General features: G+C 35.6%; 1 protein-coding gene across 4 annotated transcripts in view; it reads right to left on the bottom strand.

The window, feature by feature from the left end:
- RBM41 (RNA binding motif protein 41) overlaps positions 1–19,344 on the bottom strand; it is an 81,121-nt gene that overhangs the window by 22,998 nt on the left and 38,779 nt on the right. For all 4 annotated transcript variants that reach the window (XM_040265028.1, XM_040265027.1, XM_040265029.1 and 1 more), the window contains one exon: positions 16,264–16,667. In XM_040265028.1, the coding sequence (XP_040120962.1) occupies positions 16,264–16,667 (404 nt within the window). The remainder of the gene's footprint in view (positions 1–16,263; positions 16,668–19,344) is intronic.

Genomic DNA, 19,344 nt, shown 5'->3' on the forward strand with positions numbered 1-19,344 from the left:
CAAACAGAAAAATCTTCTTGACCATTGGCCTTGACAATAATTTCTTAGATATGATATCAAAAGCACAGCGAACAAAAGCAAACACAGACAAGTGTCATTAACTCAAACCCCATATTCGTCGCAAAGAAAACAATCAGTAAAGTTAAAAGGTGACCTACAAAATGGGAGAAAGTATTTTCAAATCATATATCTAATAAAGGGTTAACATCTAATCCGTGTCTCTTCCTCCTGCATTTGCAGGTGGGTTCTTCACCAATAGCACCATGTGGGAAGCCCAAAATGTATAAGGGACTCTTGAAACTCAAAAGCGAAAAAAAAAAAAAAAAAAAGATGTGCTGGTGAGGATGTGGAGAAATTTTATCCCTTATGCAATGTTGGTGGGAATGTTTAAGCTGTTACAACCACAATGGAAAACAGTTGGAAGATCATTAAAAAATTTAAACTAGAACTCATATAATCCAGCAATCCTACTTTTGGCTATATATCTTAAAGGACTGGAATAAAAATCTGGAAGAAAAATCTACGTTCCCATATTCACCGCAGCATTGTTCACAAAAGCAAAGACATGGGAACAATCTAAATGTCCATTGCGAGATGAAGGGATAAAGGAAATACGGTATATAAATACAAAAGGATAATATCTAGCCTTAAAAATGAAAAAAATCTTGTCATTTGCTGCAACGTAGGTGAGTCTGAGTGAACTCCAGGAGTTGGTGATGGACAGGGAGGGCTGGCGTGCTGCGATTCATGGGGTCACAAGGAGTCGGACACGACTGAGCGACAGAACAGAACTGAACTGAGGTGAACTTGGAAGACCTGCTAAGTGAAATCAACCAGAAACAGAAGAAAAAATACTACATGATCCCACTTATATCAGGAATCTAAAGTAGTCAAACACATAGAAGCAGAGAGTAGAATCATGCTTACCAGGGGCTAGGAAGAGGGGTAACTGAGGAAGTGTTCATCAAAGGGTATATAGTTTTACATATGCAACATGAATAAATCCTATAGATCTATCATATAGCATAGCATAGATAGTTAACAATACTGTATTTGATAATTAAAATTTTGTTAAAAGGATAGATCTTATGTTAAATGTTCTTATCAAAAGAAAAACTGGAGGGAGGAAATTTCTGGAGGTGATGGTTAAGTTTAGGGCATTGTATTGGTGATTGTTTCATGGTGTATATGTACCTTCAAACCCAACAAAATGCATACATTAAATATGCACAGCTTTTTTATAATGTCAAACATACTTCAATTAAAAAGAAAAAACTTAACCAAGGAAGTGAAGGACTTATATACTGAAAACCACAACACACTGCTCAAAGAGATTAAAGACAACACAAATAAATGAAAAGATGTCTCATGTTCATGGAGTGGAAGAATAAATTGTTGAAATGTACATACTATCCAAATTAGTTTATAGATTTAATGTAATTCCTATAAAAATCCCAATGACATTTTTTGTAGAAATACAAAAACAACCCTAAGATTCATAAGGAATGAGAGGGGAACCTTAAATAGCCAAGCAATCTTGAGAAGAAAGAACAAAACTGGGGAGGCCTCACATTTCTTAATTTCAAAATACATTACAAATCTACAGTAATCAAAACAGTATGATACTGGCATAAAGATAGACATGTAGACTAATAGAAGAGAATATAAAGCCCAGAAATAAATCCACACATATACAGTCAACTGATTAATGGCGGGGGGGGGGCGCCCCCCCCCAAGAATACACAATGGGGAAAGGATAGTCCCTTTGAACAATAGTGTTGGGAAAAGTTGATATCCACATGCAAAAGTATAAAACTGGCCTCATTTATATCATCTACAAAAATCAGCTCAAATTGGATTAAAGATTTAAACATAAGGCCTGAAACTCTAAAACTTCTAGAAGATAGCATAGGGGGGAAACCTCATGATACTGGCCTTGGCAATGATTTCTTAGATATTACAGCAGAAGCCCAGGTAACAAAAGCAAAGGTAAAGTGGTACTATATCACTAAAACACTTCTGCACAGCAAAGGAAAACAATCTAAAGTGAAAAGGCAACCTACAGAATGGGAGAAAATATTTGGAAACCATATATCTGATTAGAGGTTAGTATCTAAAATATATAATTAACTACAAAAACTCCATAGCAAAAAGACAAATAACCTGAAAAAATGGGCAAATGACATAGGCATTTCTTCAAAGAACACATACATAAAATAAGTGTTGATGAGGATGGAGAGAAATTGAATCTTTGTGCACTTTTGGAATAAATGGAAAATGGTGCAGCTGCTATACAGAACAGTATGGAGGTTCCTCAAAGAATTAAAAATAGAGCTACCATATGATTCAAGAATCCCACTTCCAGTTATTTATCCAAAATAATTACAATCAGAATTTTGAAGAGATATCTGAACTCACGTGTTTATTGCAGCACAGTTCATAATAGCCAAGAGGTGGAAGCAACCTAAATGTCCATCACAGATGAGTGAATTAAAACAACAACAACAACAACAAATGTGGCATATACATACAATGGAATATGATTTGGCTAGAAAAAAGGAAGGAAACCTTATAATATGCTATGACGTAGATGAGCTTTGAGGGCATTATGCTGAAATAAGCTAGTCACAGAAGAAAAAGTACTGCAAATTTTCACTTTATATGGTATCTATTGTAGTTAAACTCACTGAAGCAGAAAGTAGAATAGTAGTTGCCAGAACCTGAGAGGATGAGGAAATGGGGAGTTGCTGTTCAGTGGGTATAAAGTTCAGTCATGCAAGATGAAAAAGTTCTAGAGATATGCTGTAAAACATTATGCCTATAGTTTACAATACTGTAATATACACTTGAAATACTGTTAAAGGTAGATCTCAGGTTACATGTATTTTACCACACTGGAGGAAAGAGAGATGCATAAGTTATTTTATAACTTAAAAAAACTTGAGAAAAAATTCAGATAGGAGCAACAAAAGCAAAGAGCTAGAAAACAGAGCCAGCTTAAACGACTTATCCACTGAAATGTATGAGTAAATATGTTGAACACTGCAATAAGCAGTAGACTCTTTATGTCTCAAACCCTTTACAAGCTGGATATTCACATATTTAGCATTTAACTATACTCTTAAAGGCAAGGGCATAGAATAACTGACTGGTGATTCACTTGAGTAATTTCAGGTGATCTAGTTTTGGCTCTGAAATACTCATTATAAAAATATCATTAAATTAAATAACCATAGAAAGGGAGAGGTATGTGAAACATATTGCAAGTTTCTCACCAAGTAGGAAAGATCCATACTAAGATTATTGCCTTTGACATGAACATTTTTGAAAAATCAAGAGGACATCTGGTCAAGATAGCTTGGTTACTTCTTGCATAGATGCATCTTCTCTGCTCCCAAAATATACATATATGCATGCATACATACATACAATATACATGGTTATGTATGTATGTATGTATCTACAACATACATACATATTCATATATACAAAGATACACACAAAGACAAAACTAGGCTCAAAAACAAGATAAATATTTCTGTGAAAGAGAAAAACAGAAACTTCAAGTGATAATAGGGGATGAAACTCTTCTTGGTATTCCTCTGCAATTATTGTTTTATATGTTTTGAACTTTATATACATGGTGTTATACTGCATGCATTCTTCTGCATCTACTTGTTTAAATTTTTTAAAAAGACTTTATTTTTAAAAGTTTTAGATTTATAGAAAAATTGAGGGGATAATACAAAGAATTCCCATACACCCCACACCCAGTTTCTCCTATAATTAACATCTTACATTATTACAGTACATTTCTTAAAATAAATAAATCAATATTGGTATATTATTATTAACTAAAGTCCTGTTTGGGACTCTGTGCTTCCTGGATTTGATTGACTATTTCCTTTCTCATATTAGGGAGTTTTTGACTATAATCTCTTCAAATATTTTATCAGAGTCTTTCTCTTTCTTCTTCTGGGACCCCTATAATTCAAATGTTGCTGCATTTAATGTTGTCCCAGACGTCTCTGAGACTGTCTTCAATTCTTTTCATTGTTTTTTCTTTATTCTGTTCCTTGGCAATTATTTCTACCATTCTATCTTCCAGCTCACTTATTTGATCTTCCTCTATCTGCTATTGATTCATTCTAGTGTATTTTTAATTTCAGTATTGTACTGTTCATTGTTTGTTCTTTAATTCTTCTAGGTCCTTGTTAAATATTTCTTGTATTTTCTCCATTCTATTTCCAATATTTTGGATCACCTTTACTATCATTATTCTAAATTCTTTTTCAGGTAGATTGCCTATTTACTCTTCATTTATTTGGTCTTGTGGGTTTTTACCTTGCTCCTTTGTCTGCAACATATTTCTCTGTCTCCTCATTTTGTTTAACTTACTGTGTTTGGGGTCTCCTTTCCACAGGCTGCAGGGTCATAGTTCCTCTTGCTTCTGGTGTCTGCCCCAAGTGGGTGAGGTTGGTCCAGTGGTTTGGGTAGGCTTCCTGGTGGTGGTGGGGAACTGGTGCCTTTGTTCTGATGGGTGAAGGTTGGATCTTGTCCCTCTGATAGGCAGGGCCATGTCAGGTGGTGTGCTTCAGGGTGTCTGTGAGCTTAGTATGACTTTAGGCAGCCTGTCTGATAATGGGTTCCTATCCTGCTAATTGTTTGATGCTCAACATCACTCATTATTAGAGACATGCAAATCAAAACTACAGTGATATATCACCTCACACTGATCAGAATGATCATCAAAAAAATCTACAAACAATAAATGCTGGAGAGAGTGTGGAGAAAAGGGAACCCTCTTGCACTGTTGGTAGGAATATAAATTGATACAAACACTATGGAGAACAGTATGGAGGTTCCCTAAACAACAGAAAACAGAACTACCATATGATCCAGCAATCCCACTACTGGGCATATACCCTGAGAAAACTATAATGCAAAAAGACACATGTACCCTCAATGTTCACTGCAGCACTATTTACAATAGCCAGGACATGAAGGCAACCTAAATGCCCATTGACAGATAAATGGATACAAATGTGGTACTTAGCGATAAAAAGGAATGAAACTGGGTCATTTGTAGTGATGTGGATGGACCTAGAGTCTGTGATACAGAGTAAGTCAGAAAGAGAAAAACAAATATCGTATATTAATGTATATGTATGGAATCTAGAAAGATGGTACAGATGAGTTTATTTGCAGGGCAGGAACAGAGATACAGATGTAGAGAATGGACATGTGGACACAGCAGAGGAAGGGGAAGGTAAGATGATTTGGGAGAGTTGGATTGACATATATACACTGCTACTGCTGCTGCTGCTGCTAAGTCGCTTCAGTTGTGTCCGACTCTGTGCGACCCCAGAGACGGCAGCCCACCAGGCTCCCCCGTCCCTGGGATTCTCCAGGCAAGAACACTGGAGTGGGTTGCCATTTCCTTCTCCAATGCATGAAAGTGAAAAGTGAAAGTGAAGTCGCTCAGTTGTGTCCGACTCTTAGTGACAACATGGAGTGTAGCCCTCCAGGCTCCTCCGGCTATGGGATTTTCTAGGCAAGAGTACTGGAGTGGGGTGCCATTATATACACTACCATGTGTAAAACAGATAGTTAGTGGGAAGCTGCTGTATAACACAGGAAGCGCAGCCCAGTGTTTTGTGATGACCTAGAAGGGATGGAATTTGGGGTGGCAGAGAAGCTCAACAGGAATAGGATATATATGTACTTACACCTGATTCATGTTGTACAGCAGAAACCAACACAACATTGTAAAGCAATTATACTCCAAAAAAAAAAAAACCCCAAAACACAAAACAATAAAGTCCATAGCTTATTTAGATTTCCTTAGTTTTCCTCTAACATCCTTTTTGTGTTCCAGGACTCCATCCAGGACATCATAGTACATTTATTTTTCATATGTCTTTAGCCTCCTCTTTGCTGTGGCAGTTTCTCAAACTTTTCTTGTTTTTAATGATCTTGACATTTTTGAGGAGTACTGGTCAGATATTTTATAGGATGTTCCACTACTAGAATTTTTCTGCTGTTTTCTCATGGTTATATTGTGGTTATGGATTACTAGAAGGAAGATTATAGAGAAAAAGAAGCAACTCTGATCACATTATATCAAGCATACATACTATCAACATGATTTATGACTGACCTTTGCTCTGATTGCCTGACTGGGACAGTGTTTGTTAGGTTTCTACACTGTAACATGATTTTTTTTTCCTGTATTTCCAAACTGTACTCTTTGGAAAGAAGTCACTAAGAGTAGCTCAAAATTAAGTGGTTGGGAGTTATGCTTCCTTTCCTTGAGGCAGAGAATCTGCTAGTACATAAATAATTTTTTAAATTAATTAATTAATTTTAATTGGAGGGTAATTACAATTTTGTGGTGGTTTTTACCATACATTGACATGAATCAGGCACTGGTGTACATGTGTCCACCCATCCTGAACCTCCCTCCTCCCTCCCACCACCCACCCCATCCCAACCCTCTGGATTGTCCCAGTGCATCAGCTTTGAGTGCCCTGCTTCATGCATCAAACTTGGACTGGTGATCTGATTCACATATGGTAATATACCATATTACCAATAGCATTATCAATGCTATTCTCTCAAATCATCCCACCCTCGCCTTCTCCCATAGAGTCCAAAAGTCTGTTCTTTATATCTCTGTCTCTTTTGCTCTCTTGCACATAGGGTCGTTGTTACCATCTTTCTAAATTCTATATATGTTAATATACTATATTGGTACTTTTCTTTCACTTTGTATAATAGGCTCCAGTTTCATCTACATTATTAACTGACTCAAATGCATTCTTTTTAATAACTCAGTAATATTCCATTGCATATATATACCACAACTTTCTTATTCATTCGTCTGCCAATGGACATCTAGGTTGCTTCCAATTCTTCATGTGATATTTGTCTCCTCTCCCTCATTTATTGATTCACTCAATGATTTTATTATCAGTATTGACTCAGAGATATTCTATACTTTGGGTTATAATCCAATATTAATTTACTTACTTTTTGTACAAACTGTTCTATCTTTAGTTATTGGAAACTCTCAGTTGGCTCCTGTGTGCCTTTGACATATCCCCAGCAATATTTTTACATTATTTTGAGCACCTGCTTACTTTCTTGCACTACAACATGCTCAGCATCTTTTCTCCCATTCCTTCATTGAGGTTGTGTTATATATTTGTAATAGTTAAATTCTCATCACAGTCTGCATTCTTTCCAGGGGTTACTCAATCTCCTAAATGATTTTTTAAAAAATATTTATATTAAGGGTCATTCTTTATGCTGTACAGTTTCATGGATTTTGACAAATGCATTTCTCACATCCATTATTATACTATCATACAGAAAATTTATACTGCCCTAAAAATCCTCTGTGTTTACCCATTCCTCTCTTCTCTACTCCTCCTGAAGTCCTGGCAACCATTGTTTACTGTTCCTACAGTCTTGTGTTTTTAAGAATGTCATATAATTGAAATCATACAATATGTAGTCTTTTCAAACTGGCTTCCTTCACTTATTAATAAGCATTTATAGTCCCCCTGTCTTTTTGTGACTTGGCAGATTATTTCTTTTTATTGCTGAATTATATCCCATTGTATAGATGTAGCACAGATGAATGTATCCACTCATCTACTGAAGGACATCTTGATTGCTTCCAGTTTCTGGTAATTATGAATAAAACTGCTGTTAACAGTCACATGCTGGTTTTGGTATGAATGTAAGTTTTTAAATCAATTGAGCAAATGACTAGGAACTTCATTACTGGGTTGTATGGCAAAGCATGTTTAACTTGGTAAGATACTGCCAAACTATCTTCCAAAGAGGTTGTGCCATTTTGCATAAGAGCAATGAATAAAAGTTCCTGTTGTTTAGCATCCTCAAAGTATTTGGTATTGCCAATTTTAGCCATTCTAATAGGTGTGTAATGACATCTCATTATTATTCTATTTTGCAATTTCCAGGTGACAAATGATGATGAGCTTCTTTTCATATGCCTATTTGACATGTATATAACTTCTCTGGCAAGGTGTCTGTTCCTTTGCTCATTTTTAAATTGGGTAGTTTGTTTTACTACTGGTGAGTGTTAGGAGTTCTTGTATTTTGGATATAAGTACTTTATGAGACATGTGTTTTGCAAACATTTTCTTCCAGTCTGTGGTTTGTCTTTTGATTCTCTTAAAAGCATCTTTCATATAGCAAAGTTTATAATTTTAATAAAGTAGGATTTATCCATTTTTTGACTCATAAATCATGCTTTTGGTGTTATACCTATAAATACATCACCAAACACAATGTCACTTAAATTTTCTGTTTTCTTCTAGAAGATTCATAATATTATGTTTTACATTTAAATCTATAATCTAGTCTGAGTTAATTTTTTGAAGAATGTAAACTCTGTGTCTAGCTTCTTTTTTTTTTTGCAGGTGGATATCCAGTTGTTCTAACAAAATTTGTTGAAAAGATTATCCTTTCTCCATTGAGTTGCCTTTGCTCCCTTATCAAAGATCAGTTCACTATATTTGTGAAAGTTTATTTCTGGAGTCTTTATTTTACTCAATTTATTTTGTTTTCAACCAGCATCAAACTACTTGATTGTAGTTAGCCTTAAAGTTAGGTAACATCAGTCTTTCAACTTTGTTCTTCTTCAGTATTGTGTTGAGCATTCTGGATATTTTCTCTTTCCATATAAACTTAGAATTAGTGTGTCTATATCCACATAATAGCTTGCTGGGGTTTTTCTGGGACTGCGTCTTCCAATCTATGAACAGAGGATATCTTTTCATTTATTTATGTCTTTAATTTTTTACCAGGGTTTTATATTTTTCTGCATATAGATCCTACACATATTTTGTTAGATTTGTACCTTAGTATTTCACTATTTTGTGGTGGTATTATAAAGGGTGTTGTGCTTTTTTATTTCAATTTTAATGGTTCATTTCTTGGTATACAGGAAAGCAATTGATTTTCAAATACAAATCTTATATCCTCCAACTTTCATATACTCCTTAGTTCCAGTAATTGTTTCATGTTCTTGTTGATAGATTGGAATTTTCTACAAAGACATACATGTCACCTGTTAACAAAGATAGTTTTATTTTTTCTTTCCCAATCTGTGTGCTTTTTAATTTCCTTTCCTTCTCTTTTTGCACTAGCTAGAATTTCCAATACAGATATAAAAAGAAATTGAAAGAGGGGACATACTTGTATTGTTTCTGATCAAAGGGGAAAACACCCAGGCTTGCACCATTAAGTATGATGTTAGCTGTGGGGTTTTGTTGATATACTTTACCAAGTTGAAAATGTTCCCTCTATTCCTAGTTTGCAGAGAGTTCGTGTCATTAATGGGTGTTTGTATTTTGTCAAATGCCTTTTCTACATCAACTGAAATAATATTTTTCTTCTTTAGTCTGTTGGTGAGGTGGATTACATTAATTGGTTTTCAAAAGTTGAATCAGCCTTGGATATCTGGAAGAAATCCCATTTAATAGTGATATATTATAGGATTCGATTTCCTAATATTTCATTTTTTAATAAAAATATTTTTATTTTCCTAATACAATTTTTGTGGTTTCAGTTACAAAGGTCAACTATGGTCTGAAAATATTAAATGGAAAATTCCAGAAATAAACAATACATAAGTTTTAAACTGTACACCATTCTGAGTAGTATGATGAAATCTTGTACCATCCCACTCTATCCTGCTCTGTCCCACCCAGGACATGAATCATGCCTTTGTTCAGCATATCCACCCTGTATGCCCCATTAAGTAGCCATCTTGGTTATCAGATCAACCATCAACAGTATTGCACTGCTTATGTTTAAGTAACCTATCAGTTAATAATGGCCACAAAGCTCAAGAGTAGTGATGCTGGCAATTTGGATATTCCATAAATGAAAATTTTTCATAGGTAGGTACTGTTGCTCAGTCGCTCAGTCAAGTCTGACTTGTCATGACCTCATGGACTACAGCACGCCAGGCTTCCTTGTCCTTCACCATCTCCGGGAGTTTGCTCAAACTCATATCCATTGAGTCAATGATGCCATCCAACCATCTCATCTTCTGTTGCCCCCTTCTCCTCATGCCCTCATCTTTCCCAGCTTCTGGGTCTTTTCCAATGTGTCGGCTCTTCACATTAAATGACCAAAGTATTAGAGCTTCAGCATCAGTCCTTCCAATGAATTTTTAGGGTTGATTTCCTTTAGGATTGACTGGTTTGATCTCCTTGCAGTCCAAGGGACTCTCAAGAGTATTCTCTAGCACCACATTTCGAAAGCATCAATTCTTCGGTACTCAGCCATCTTTATGGTCCAACTCTCACATCCGTATATAAGAAAAAACAAAAACAAAAAGTTTCAGTACAATCTGTCATTTCAAGCATCCACTGGGGGTCTTGGAATGTATCTCCTGAAGATAATAGGGGACTACTCTATTTAGGACTTTTGCATCTATGCTCAAAAGAGATATTGGTTCAGGGTCCTTCTTTACTGTAATATATTTATCTGATTTTGGTATTAACCTAAGGCTGGTTTCAAAGTCAGTAAGAAAGTATTTCTTTTGCTTCTATTTTCTGGAAAAGACTGTAGTGAATGGATATTTTCTGCTCTCTTTTAGTGTATCAATTATATCTTTTATAATTGTTAGTAAAATACCTTAGAGTTTGCAATATAGCTTTAAAACTAATCTAAGTCCACTATCACATAATATGATACCACTTGACAGATAGTGGAGATACCCTGTAACAGTTATACACACCAAATAAAATTCCTTCTTTCCATCCTTCATTCTATCATTTCTTCCATCCATTACACTTATTCATATCCTCTAATTACCTATCATGTTGCTATTACTACTTGGAACAGTTATCTTTCAGATCATTTAAAAATAGGAAATTAAAAATTCTATTTCACCTTCATGTATCCTTTCTCCTACACTCGTCCTTTCTTTATAGACATCTTATTTTCTGACATATATAATTTTTCCTTCTCTCTGGAGAACTTCTAAACAGAAATATCTCTTGTAAGGCAGGTTTCCTGGTGACAAGTTCCCTCAGTTTTTCTTTGATAGTCTTTATTTTTCCCCTACTTTTGAATGACTGTTTTTCCTAGATACTGAATTATAGGTAGGTATTTTTCCCTTTCATTACTTTAAATATTTTACTCCACTCTCTTCTTGCTTGCATGATTTCTGAGGAGAAATCCAATGTAATTATTTCTCTATTGGTAAAGAGTTTTTCTCTGGCAGTTTCCAAGATTTTCTCTTGGTCTTCAGTTTTCTGTGTTTGAACATGATATGCTTAGGTGTTTTTTTTGGGGGGGTGCTATTTATCCTACTTTGTGTTCTTTGCTTGGATCCTGGATCTGTAGTGCAGTGTCTGTCATTAATTTTGGAAAATTCTCAGTCATTCTTACTTCAAATATTTCTTTTTTTCCCCTTCTGCTCCTTTCTTCTTCCACTATTCCAATAATATGCATGGTACACCTTTTGAAATTGTCCTTGGATATTCTGTTACATTTTTAAAGTCTTTTTTTTTTCAATCTTTGCATTTCAGTTTGGAAGGTTCCTATTGACATATTTTCAAGCTACTAACCAGAAAAGGCAATGGCACCCCACTCCAGTACTCTTGCCTGGAAAATCCCATGGATGGAGGAGCCTGGAAAGCTGTGGTCCATGGGGTCGCTGAGGGTCGGACATGACTGAGCGACTTCACTTTCACTTTTCACTTTCATGCACTGGAGAAGGAAATGGCAACCCACTCCAGTGTTCTTGCCTGGAGAATCCCAGGGATGGGGGAGGCTGGTGGGCTGCTGTCTATGGGGTCGCACAGAGTCGGACACGACTGAAGTGGCTTAGCAGCAGCAGCAAGCTACTAACTCAATCTTTCCTTGTCTATATCCAGTCTGCTGATAAGCCTATCAAAGGCATTGTTTTTTTGTTTTTTGTTTTTTTGGCCATGCCACATGGTTTACAGAATCTCAGTTCCCTGACCAAGGACTGAACCTGGCAATGAAATCCCAGAATCCTAACCACTAGGCCACAGGGAACTCCCAAAGGCATCATTTCTGTTACACTGTTTTTGATTTCTTACATCTCTTTCTAGAGTTTCTATCTGTCTGCTTGTATTATCCATTTGTTCTCACATGTTGTAAACTATTTCTAGCAGACTCATTAGCATATTAGTTATAGCTATTTTTTAAAAACCTGTGTCATATCTGAGCTTGGTTCTGATGTTGGTTTTGTCTCTTGAGACTGTGGTTTATCTTTTGGTAAGCCGTATCATTTCTTTTTTGTTGAAAGGAAAAAAATCATTTCTTTTTTGTTACATTATATGTAACACAGTAGAAACTGAGATAAACAGGCCCTTCATGTGAGGTTTTATGTTAATCTGGCTAGAAGTTGGGCTATGTTTAATGTTTGCTTTAGCTGTAGGTGTCAGAGGTTTTTCAGTTTCCTCTAATATCCTTGTTTTGTCTCCCTTGTTTTCTTTGAGTTTCCCTAAAAACATTTTAGAGTTTGAGCCTTGCAGGTTCTTCAGCTATAATTCATAGTTATCATACTGAAGACCTGTTGATGTGGTAGTAAGGTGCAGGGTATGGGAAAACATTCTGCATCTTATAATTAAGTCTCAGGCATTTACTGTGCCCATGTATCCAGCCTGTAACCTTCACAAGTATTTCATAGCTTTTATTCTTTTTCTCGTAGATGACACAGTAAGACTAGAGGGGCCTGGAGTTCAGTAATTTCCCTTCTCCCACACTAGAGAAGGCTTTGGTTAAGTTGTTTTACTTTCTGGATAGCTCTTTGTTAGGTAGACGCTCTGGATGTATTTCAAGTTGATTCCTTTTCCTATCAACATGCCAGAAACAGAAGACTTATTCTTGGCTCTTTACATTGAGAACCCAGTGGGGTTCCTGAAGGTAAAAGTCATGAAAATGTGGGGGCCCCCTTAGACTGTGGCCCCCAGAAGTTTATTACTCAAACACTAATCTATATTCTGTTTCCTGCAATTTGTCAAAGTTACCACTTAAGTGTTCCTACCAATTTATGGCTCAGTGCTTTCTGCTTCTGATAAGCAGATCTGGAAAGTGATTCTTTGTAATTGCCTGTCTCTCCAGATTTCATGGTTGCAGTTTGCTCTCTGACTTCAAATCTCTGATGAATCCAAGAAAAGTCATTGATTTTTTAGTCTGTTCAGCTGTTCTTCCTGTTGTAAGACAGTAGTGATGACTTCTAAGCAGTTTACATGTTGGCACTGAAACCCAAAGTCTCAAACAAAACATTTTTCATTCAACATTGTTTCATCCATGTTGATACCTGTAGTTCTGTTTCATTCATTTTTTTCTTCCATATCATATTCTATTTTATGAATTCACCATGCTTTATCCATTCTCTTGCTTATGAACATGCATGTTGTTCACAATCAATGCTACTATGAGCATCCTTATAACATCTCCTAATGTGCATGTGTAAAAGTTTCCCTAGGATAGATACCAAGAAGTGGGATTACTGACCTACAGTGTTGAGCATCTTTCATTTTACTGAGTATTGCCACAATGTTCTTCAAAGTGGTTATACTCATTTATATTCACCCAGCAGTATATTAAAGAATTTTTACTGTTCCATACATTCACCAGTACTTGGCATTGTCAGGCCTTTAAATGTATGCCAAATGTAAAAAAAGTATTAAATGATATTAAATAGTATCTCATTGTAGTTTTATTTTGCATTTCTCTGATTACTAATGTTGACTTTATATGTTAACTGGTCATTTGTGTTTTCTCCCCTATGAACTGCCTGTTCATATCTTCTGGCCATTTTTATTGGATTGCTTGTCTCTTTCTTATTGATTTATAGAGAAAGATTTCCTTCAAATATCTCAAAAAGCACAAACCATCAAAAAAATACTGATGATTTAATTATGTCAAAATGAAAGACTTCTGCTTAACAAAAGACATCAGAAACAATATTAAAAATACAAGCTACTCACCTGGTGCAGCAAAGGTTTGTATCTAGAATTCTAAAATAAAATCTATAGGTAATACTAAAACCTAAATAATCAAAATCTATAAATACTATTAAAAACTAAATAAATAATGGGAAAGAAACAGAACAGGCAATTCACAGACGGTTCCTGAAAGGCTAATGAATGTATGAATACATGCATAATTTCATTGGAAATCAGGAACATTGGAATTAAAACCATGAGATACCTTTTGAATATATTAGACTGGCCAAAATAAAAAGTCAAATATTTTAAAGTCTTAGCAAAGATATGAAAGAGATTTCTTAAAGTCTGCTCATGAAGGTGAAAATATATGTATCCTATATTACCGTGATTCCACTCCTAGATATATAACCTAGAACAGTGTTAAAACGTCACTCAGACCAGCATCATCATCAGTATCTCCTGGGAACTTGGAAATGCAAATTCTCAGGTCCTACTCCAGATGTACAGAACAAAAAATTCTAGGGGTAGAACCCAGCAATCTGTGTTTTAACAAGCCTTCCAGAGGATTCTGGTACATGCTAATGTTTGAGAATCACTGCAATAGAGCAATGTTTTTCTGGCCCTTTTGACTGAGATCTATAGGAAGAAATGCATTTTATATTCTGGCCCACATACATATCACACACAAAAGCACAATAAACAAAAGCTTCAAAAAACAATAATTATCCTTACTACTCTATGGAATGCACTTTGATATTTTCTATTTCTTTAAAAAATTGCTGCTTGTGACCTACTGATAGTAATCTAAAGTTTGAAAAACTGTCCTAGAGAAACTCCTGTACATGTGCAACAGGAGATGTGTACAATAGTATTTGTTGCAGAACTGTCTATAATGGAAAAAAAAAGAAAAGAAAAAATCTTCAGGAGAATGGATAAATGAATTATAGTATCTTTCTACAATGGAATACTACATAGTTCCTTACATCTTTAGAAATAAATTTAAAAAATATGTATATTGAGTCAAAAAGCAAGTTGTAGAAGGATAGTTTAAAAATAAGTAAAATTACATGTTGTTTATGAATATACAGATTTATAGTAAAAGTATAAAACATGCGTGGGAATGATAAATGGCAAACACAGGATAGTGGTTACCACTGGAAAAGAGAAAGGGGAATGGGAGTGGTGAGGGATACATGAAAGTTTCCAGGTGTCTCTGTAAGGCCTTATTTTTAAAAATCAACCAAATATGGAAATTGTTAAGAACTGATAGGGAATTCCCCGGCAATCCAGTGGTTAGGGTTCCTCACTCTCACTGCCAAGGGCCTGGGTTCAATCCTGGTCAGAGAACTAAGATCCCACAAGTCGTGCGGCGCGGCCAAGGGAAAAAAAAAAGGCAAGAATTGGTAAAGAGAGTTGGTTAGGTACAAAGGTTCTTGCTATATTATTCTCTGTAACTTTTCATAATTAATAATTTTCATAATAAAAAATAAATAAAAATCCAGCTACCCTTGAACATCAAGAATATATTAGAAATGTAATCACTCAAAGGAAACTGCTTAATAATCCTCGACAACACCTTTTTAAAAATTTAGGGACAGCCAGAAGCTAACATTATTTTTCTGGTTTTGTTTTTTAAATTAAACACAAGTATATGCTCCAGGGGCTTGTGTTGCTTTTTTGAGTGACATGATAATGAAATTTTCAATTCTGGATGTAACACATACTATGAATGTGACATAATGATCTGATCAACCAAATGAGGATTATTTACAACTTTTCTTAGATATTCGCCAATTCCTCAAGGCTTAGAGGCCCTGTGCTTTCACTTTGCTGCTAAGCTACCAGCAATTTAAGTCATATGTCATATGAAAGCCAGGTGGAGCATTCTGAAGAGAAAACTCATGTGGTATAGCAAACCCTACTCACAACCAGGCACATGGCTACCAGATATGGTGAGCCTACGAGTTTTTCTTTAATTGAGGGTTTCTAGTGGGCATGGACTAGAGTCTGATCAAGATTTCTTTAAAATTCTTGTTTTTTAAATAAAATGCTAAGGATAGCTTACAACGTTAGAAAACCACAATGAACATCATAGGAAATATGCTACTTATATAGTCAGAGCTACTTATATAGCAGAGAATTAATAGTAAAGGTCAAAGAAAAACACAATCACTGTGCCTATGTCATGATTCTTTGGTATAATCAAAGCTAATACAAAAGTATTACTTTAAGTAGAGATTAATAAAAATGAAAACAACCCATTTTTTTTTCTTGGTTTGGCCTATACCTTGTTTGGCTCCCCTGGATTATATGAAGAAAACATAGGAATTTTTCGGATCTCTTCCTCTGACAAACGATTTCTCTGGATCTCATCTTCTGGGACAAATTCTATTGGCTGCGTCAGCTTCTTAGGCCCAGTCCAACACTGCTCAGGTGAATTATCAATAACTTTTGCCACATGGAGACTGGGACCTTTACCCTGTGCTGCCTGTTTTCCCTTGTCCTGGAGTAATGACGGGTTCTCAGCTGTGCCACTATCTCCCACTGATGTAGCTGAGACCAGTGAGTGGGAAGCAAAGGGTTCACCTCTCATTAGTTGGAACTCTTCAAGACGCTTTTTCATTATCATCTCTTGGTAAAAACTTTCCAGCTTGTTCATGGGATCACCTTTGTTCTTCTTTTGGGGTTCATCTGGATCAAGACAAAGAGATACGGAAGTTCTACAAAGCCTACCAAAACAACCTTTGACAAATTAATAAAAATTAAATCTTGAATCTCAGATAATGAAATTCTGCTGGGGCAGGTATTTACAACCTGTGAAAAATGACAATAATATATAGCTATGTTATTACAGTGCATCTTGGGCAAGCCCGGGACTATGGTGAGGCAAGTGAGGCACCTGGGGTCCAAAATTTGAGGTGCTCACTCTCAGGGTCATGCAAGTACATGCATCTAATTGATAAAAGCATTTGAAAAAATGTAACTAGTATAGCATTATCATACTTCACAAAATTAATAATAATTCCTTACCATTATCTACTACTGAATTCATATTCAAATGGCCCTGATTTTCTCAAAGATGTCTTTTTACACTTGGTTCAAGATCTAAACCAGCCATTGGCTGTTATGTCTTTAAAGCCTCATTAAAACACACACACACACACACACACACACACACACACACACACACACACACAAAGCTTCCCTTCTTTCTCAGCCCTCAAATCTTTTTTCCCCAAATCCCACTTACTCATTACAGAAGCCACATCATTTGTTCAGAACAAATGAATTTAATTGGTTGTTCCTCATGATATTATTTAATTTGTTCCTCAATCTCCTCTATTTCTTACAAACTGGTAGTCAAATCTAGAGCTATGCTACCATGTGGCCACTAGCCACATGAGTCTATTTAAATTAATTTTTTAAATGTTAGTTCCTCTGTTGAACTACGAATATCAAATGTTCAACAAGCACATGTGGCTACTAGATATCATTCTGGGCAGAATAAAGACCATTTACATTATTGTAAAAAGTTTTATGGGATATTGTTGGTCTAGATTTGAGTTCAATATTTTTAGGCAAGAATCCTCCATGTATTATATAGATGTGTATTTCCTATTACATCATATCGTTAGGCACAGAATGTTCAGTCGTCCCATTTCTAGTGATGTTAAAATTGATCAGTAGATTCAGGTGCTTTTGGTCTGATCCTTTCATTATGAAGTTTTCCCATTTGCTTTTTAACTAAGAGGTTTGCATCCATTGATGACCATTGCTTAAATCCATTAATTTATTAAGAGTTGTAAAGTGGGGCTCCCCTAATCCTATTATTTATTTTGTACTTATTATTTCTATTATTTTTTCTGTATTAATTATTTGGAATCCTATAATGGACTTATCATCATCAACTATTTGGCTTCGCTACATAAGTTCATATAGGAAAAGTAGGACAAATGCTTGATTTGTTTCCCATTATTTTTCAACTATAAGAGTTTAATGAGTTGGTCCTTTAAAGGTGTCCAATGGTGACCAATGATTATATTTTTAGTATAATTGTGAGACATGTACTTTCATATATTTGATGTGTTTCAATTAAATGTAGTCATTCTTTTTAGTGATCAAGTTATTCCACTTAGGATCAGTGCATGCATGCAAAGTTGCTTCAGTTGTGTCCAACTCTTTACAACCCTATGGACTATAGCCCGCCAGGCTCCTCTGTCCATGGGGATTCTCCAGGCGAGAATACTGGAATGGGTTGCCATGCCCTCCTCCAGGAAACCTTCCCCACCCAGGGACTGAACCCATGTCTCCTGAGGATCCTGCATTGCAGGCAGATTCTTTATTGCTGAGCTACTGGGGAAGCCCTAGGATCAGTGAAAGTCCCTTAAAATTGGCTCCTGTACTGCTTTCTAGCTTTCTGGCATAGCAAGATACCTTAAGTTCATCTTACCTATTTCCTGACTCAAAACTGAAATATTTCTCTAAGGACCACTGGCTCCTGTTAATGTGAAATAGTATTTAGAAACAACAATATGTTGCTAAATCTGTTCATAAATGTTGAGTTGTTGTTGCTTCTAGGCCTTTTTCAGTGAACAAGGTAGGAAAATTTTTATGAAAAATAAACCATAAATTAAGATTATTACTCAAGTCCATGATTTTTGACTTGTATCTCTCTCACATGTGCTTAGGATACTGGCTCCTAATGATATTAAAAAAATTATTTATTAGCTATTTCCTACAACATATAGAATTTTTAAATGTCAATAACAATACTAACATGATTATCAACAATAAAACTACTGAATACAGTTTTAAAATTCTTTGCAGTTACTTTTTTCCTTTAAATTATATCTCATTAGGAATATGCAAATATTATTTTAAATCATTTTCTCTGTATGGTTATGATACCAACTTTATTCATAGTTAGGCTAATTTGCTTCAGGCTGTTTATAAATTTTAGGGATTTAGTTTTTCTCTTTTGATTAATTTTTAAAATTATGCAAAACATTTACATGGGTCTAAAATGAAAATGAGGGCTTCCCTCATAGCTCAGTTGGTAAAGAATCTGCCTGCAGTGCAGGGGACCCCAGTTTGATTCTTGGGTTGGGAAGAATTGCTGGAGAAGGGATAGGCTACCCACTCTAGTATTCTTGGGCTTGCCTTGTGGCTTAGGTGGTAAAGAATTCACCTGCAATGCGGGAGACCTGGGTTCAGTCCCTGGGTTGGGAAGATCCCCTGGAGAAGCCAAAGGCTACCCACTCCAGTATTCTGGCCTGGAGAATTCCATGGGGTCACAAAGAGTCAGACATGACTGAGCAACTTTCACTTTCACTTCACTAAAGTGAAAACTGTATTACACAGTACCTTC

Source organism: Oryx dammah, unplaced genomic scaffold (assembly GCF_014754425.2).
Source record: "Oryx dammah isolate SB20612 unplaced genomic scaffold, SCBI_Odam_1.1 HiC_scaffold_23, whole genome shotgun sequence".
NCBI lineage: Eukaryota > Metazoa > Chordata > Mammalia > Artiodactyla > Bovidae > Oryx > Oryx dammah.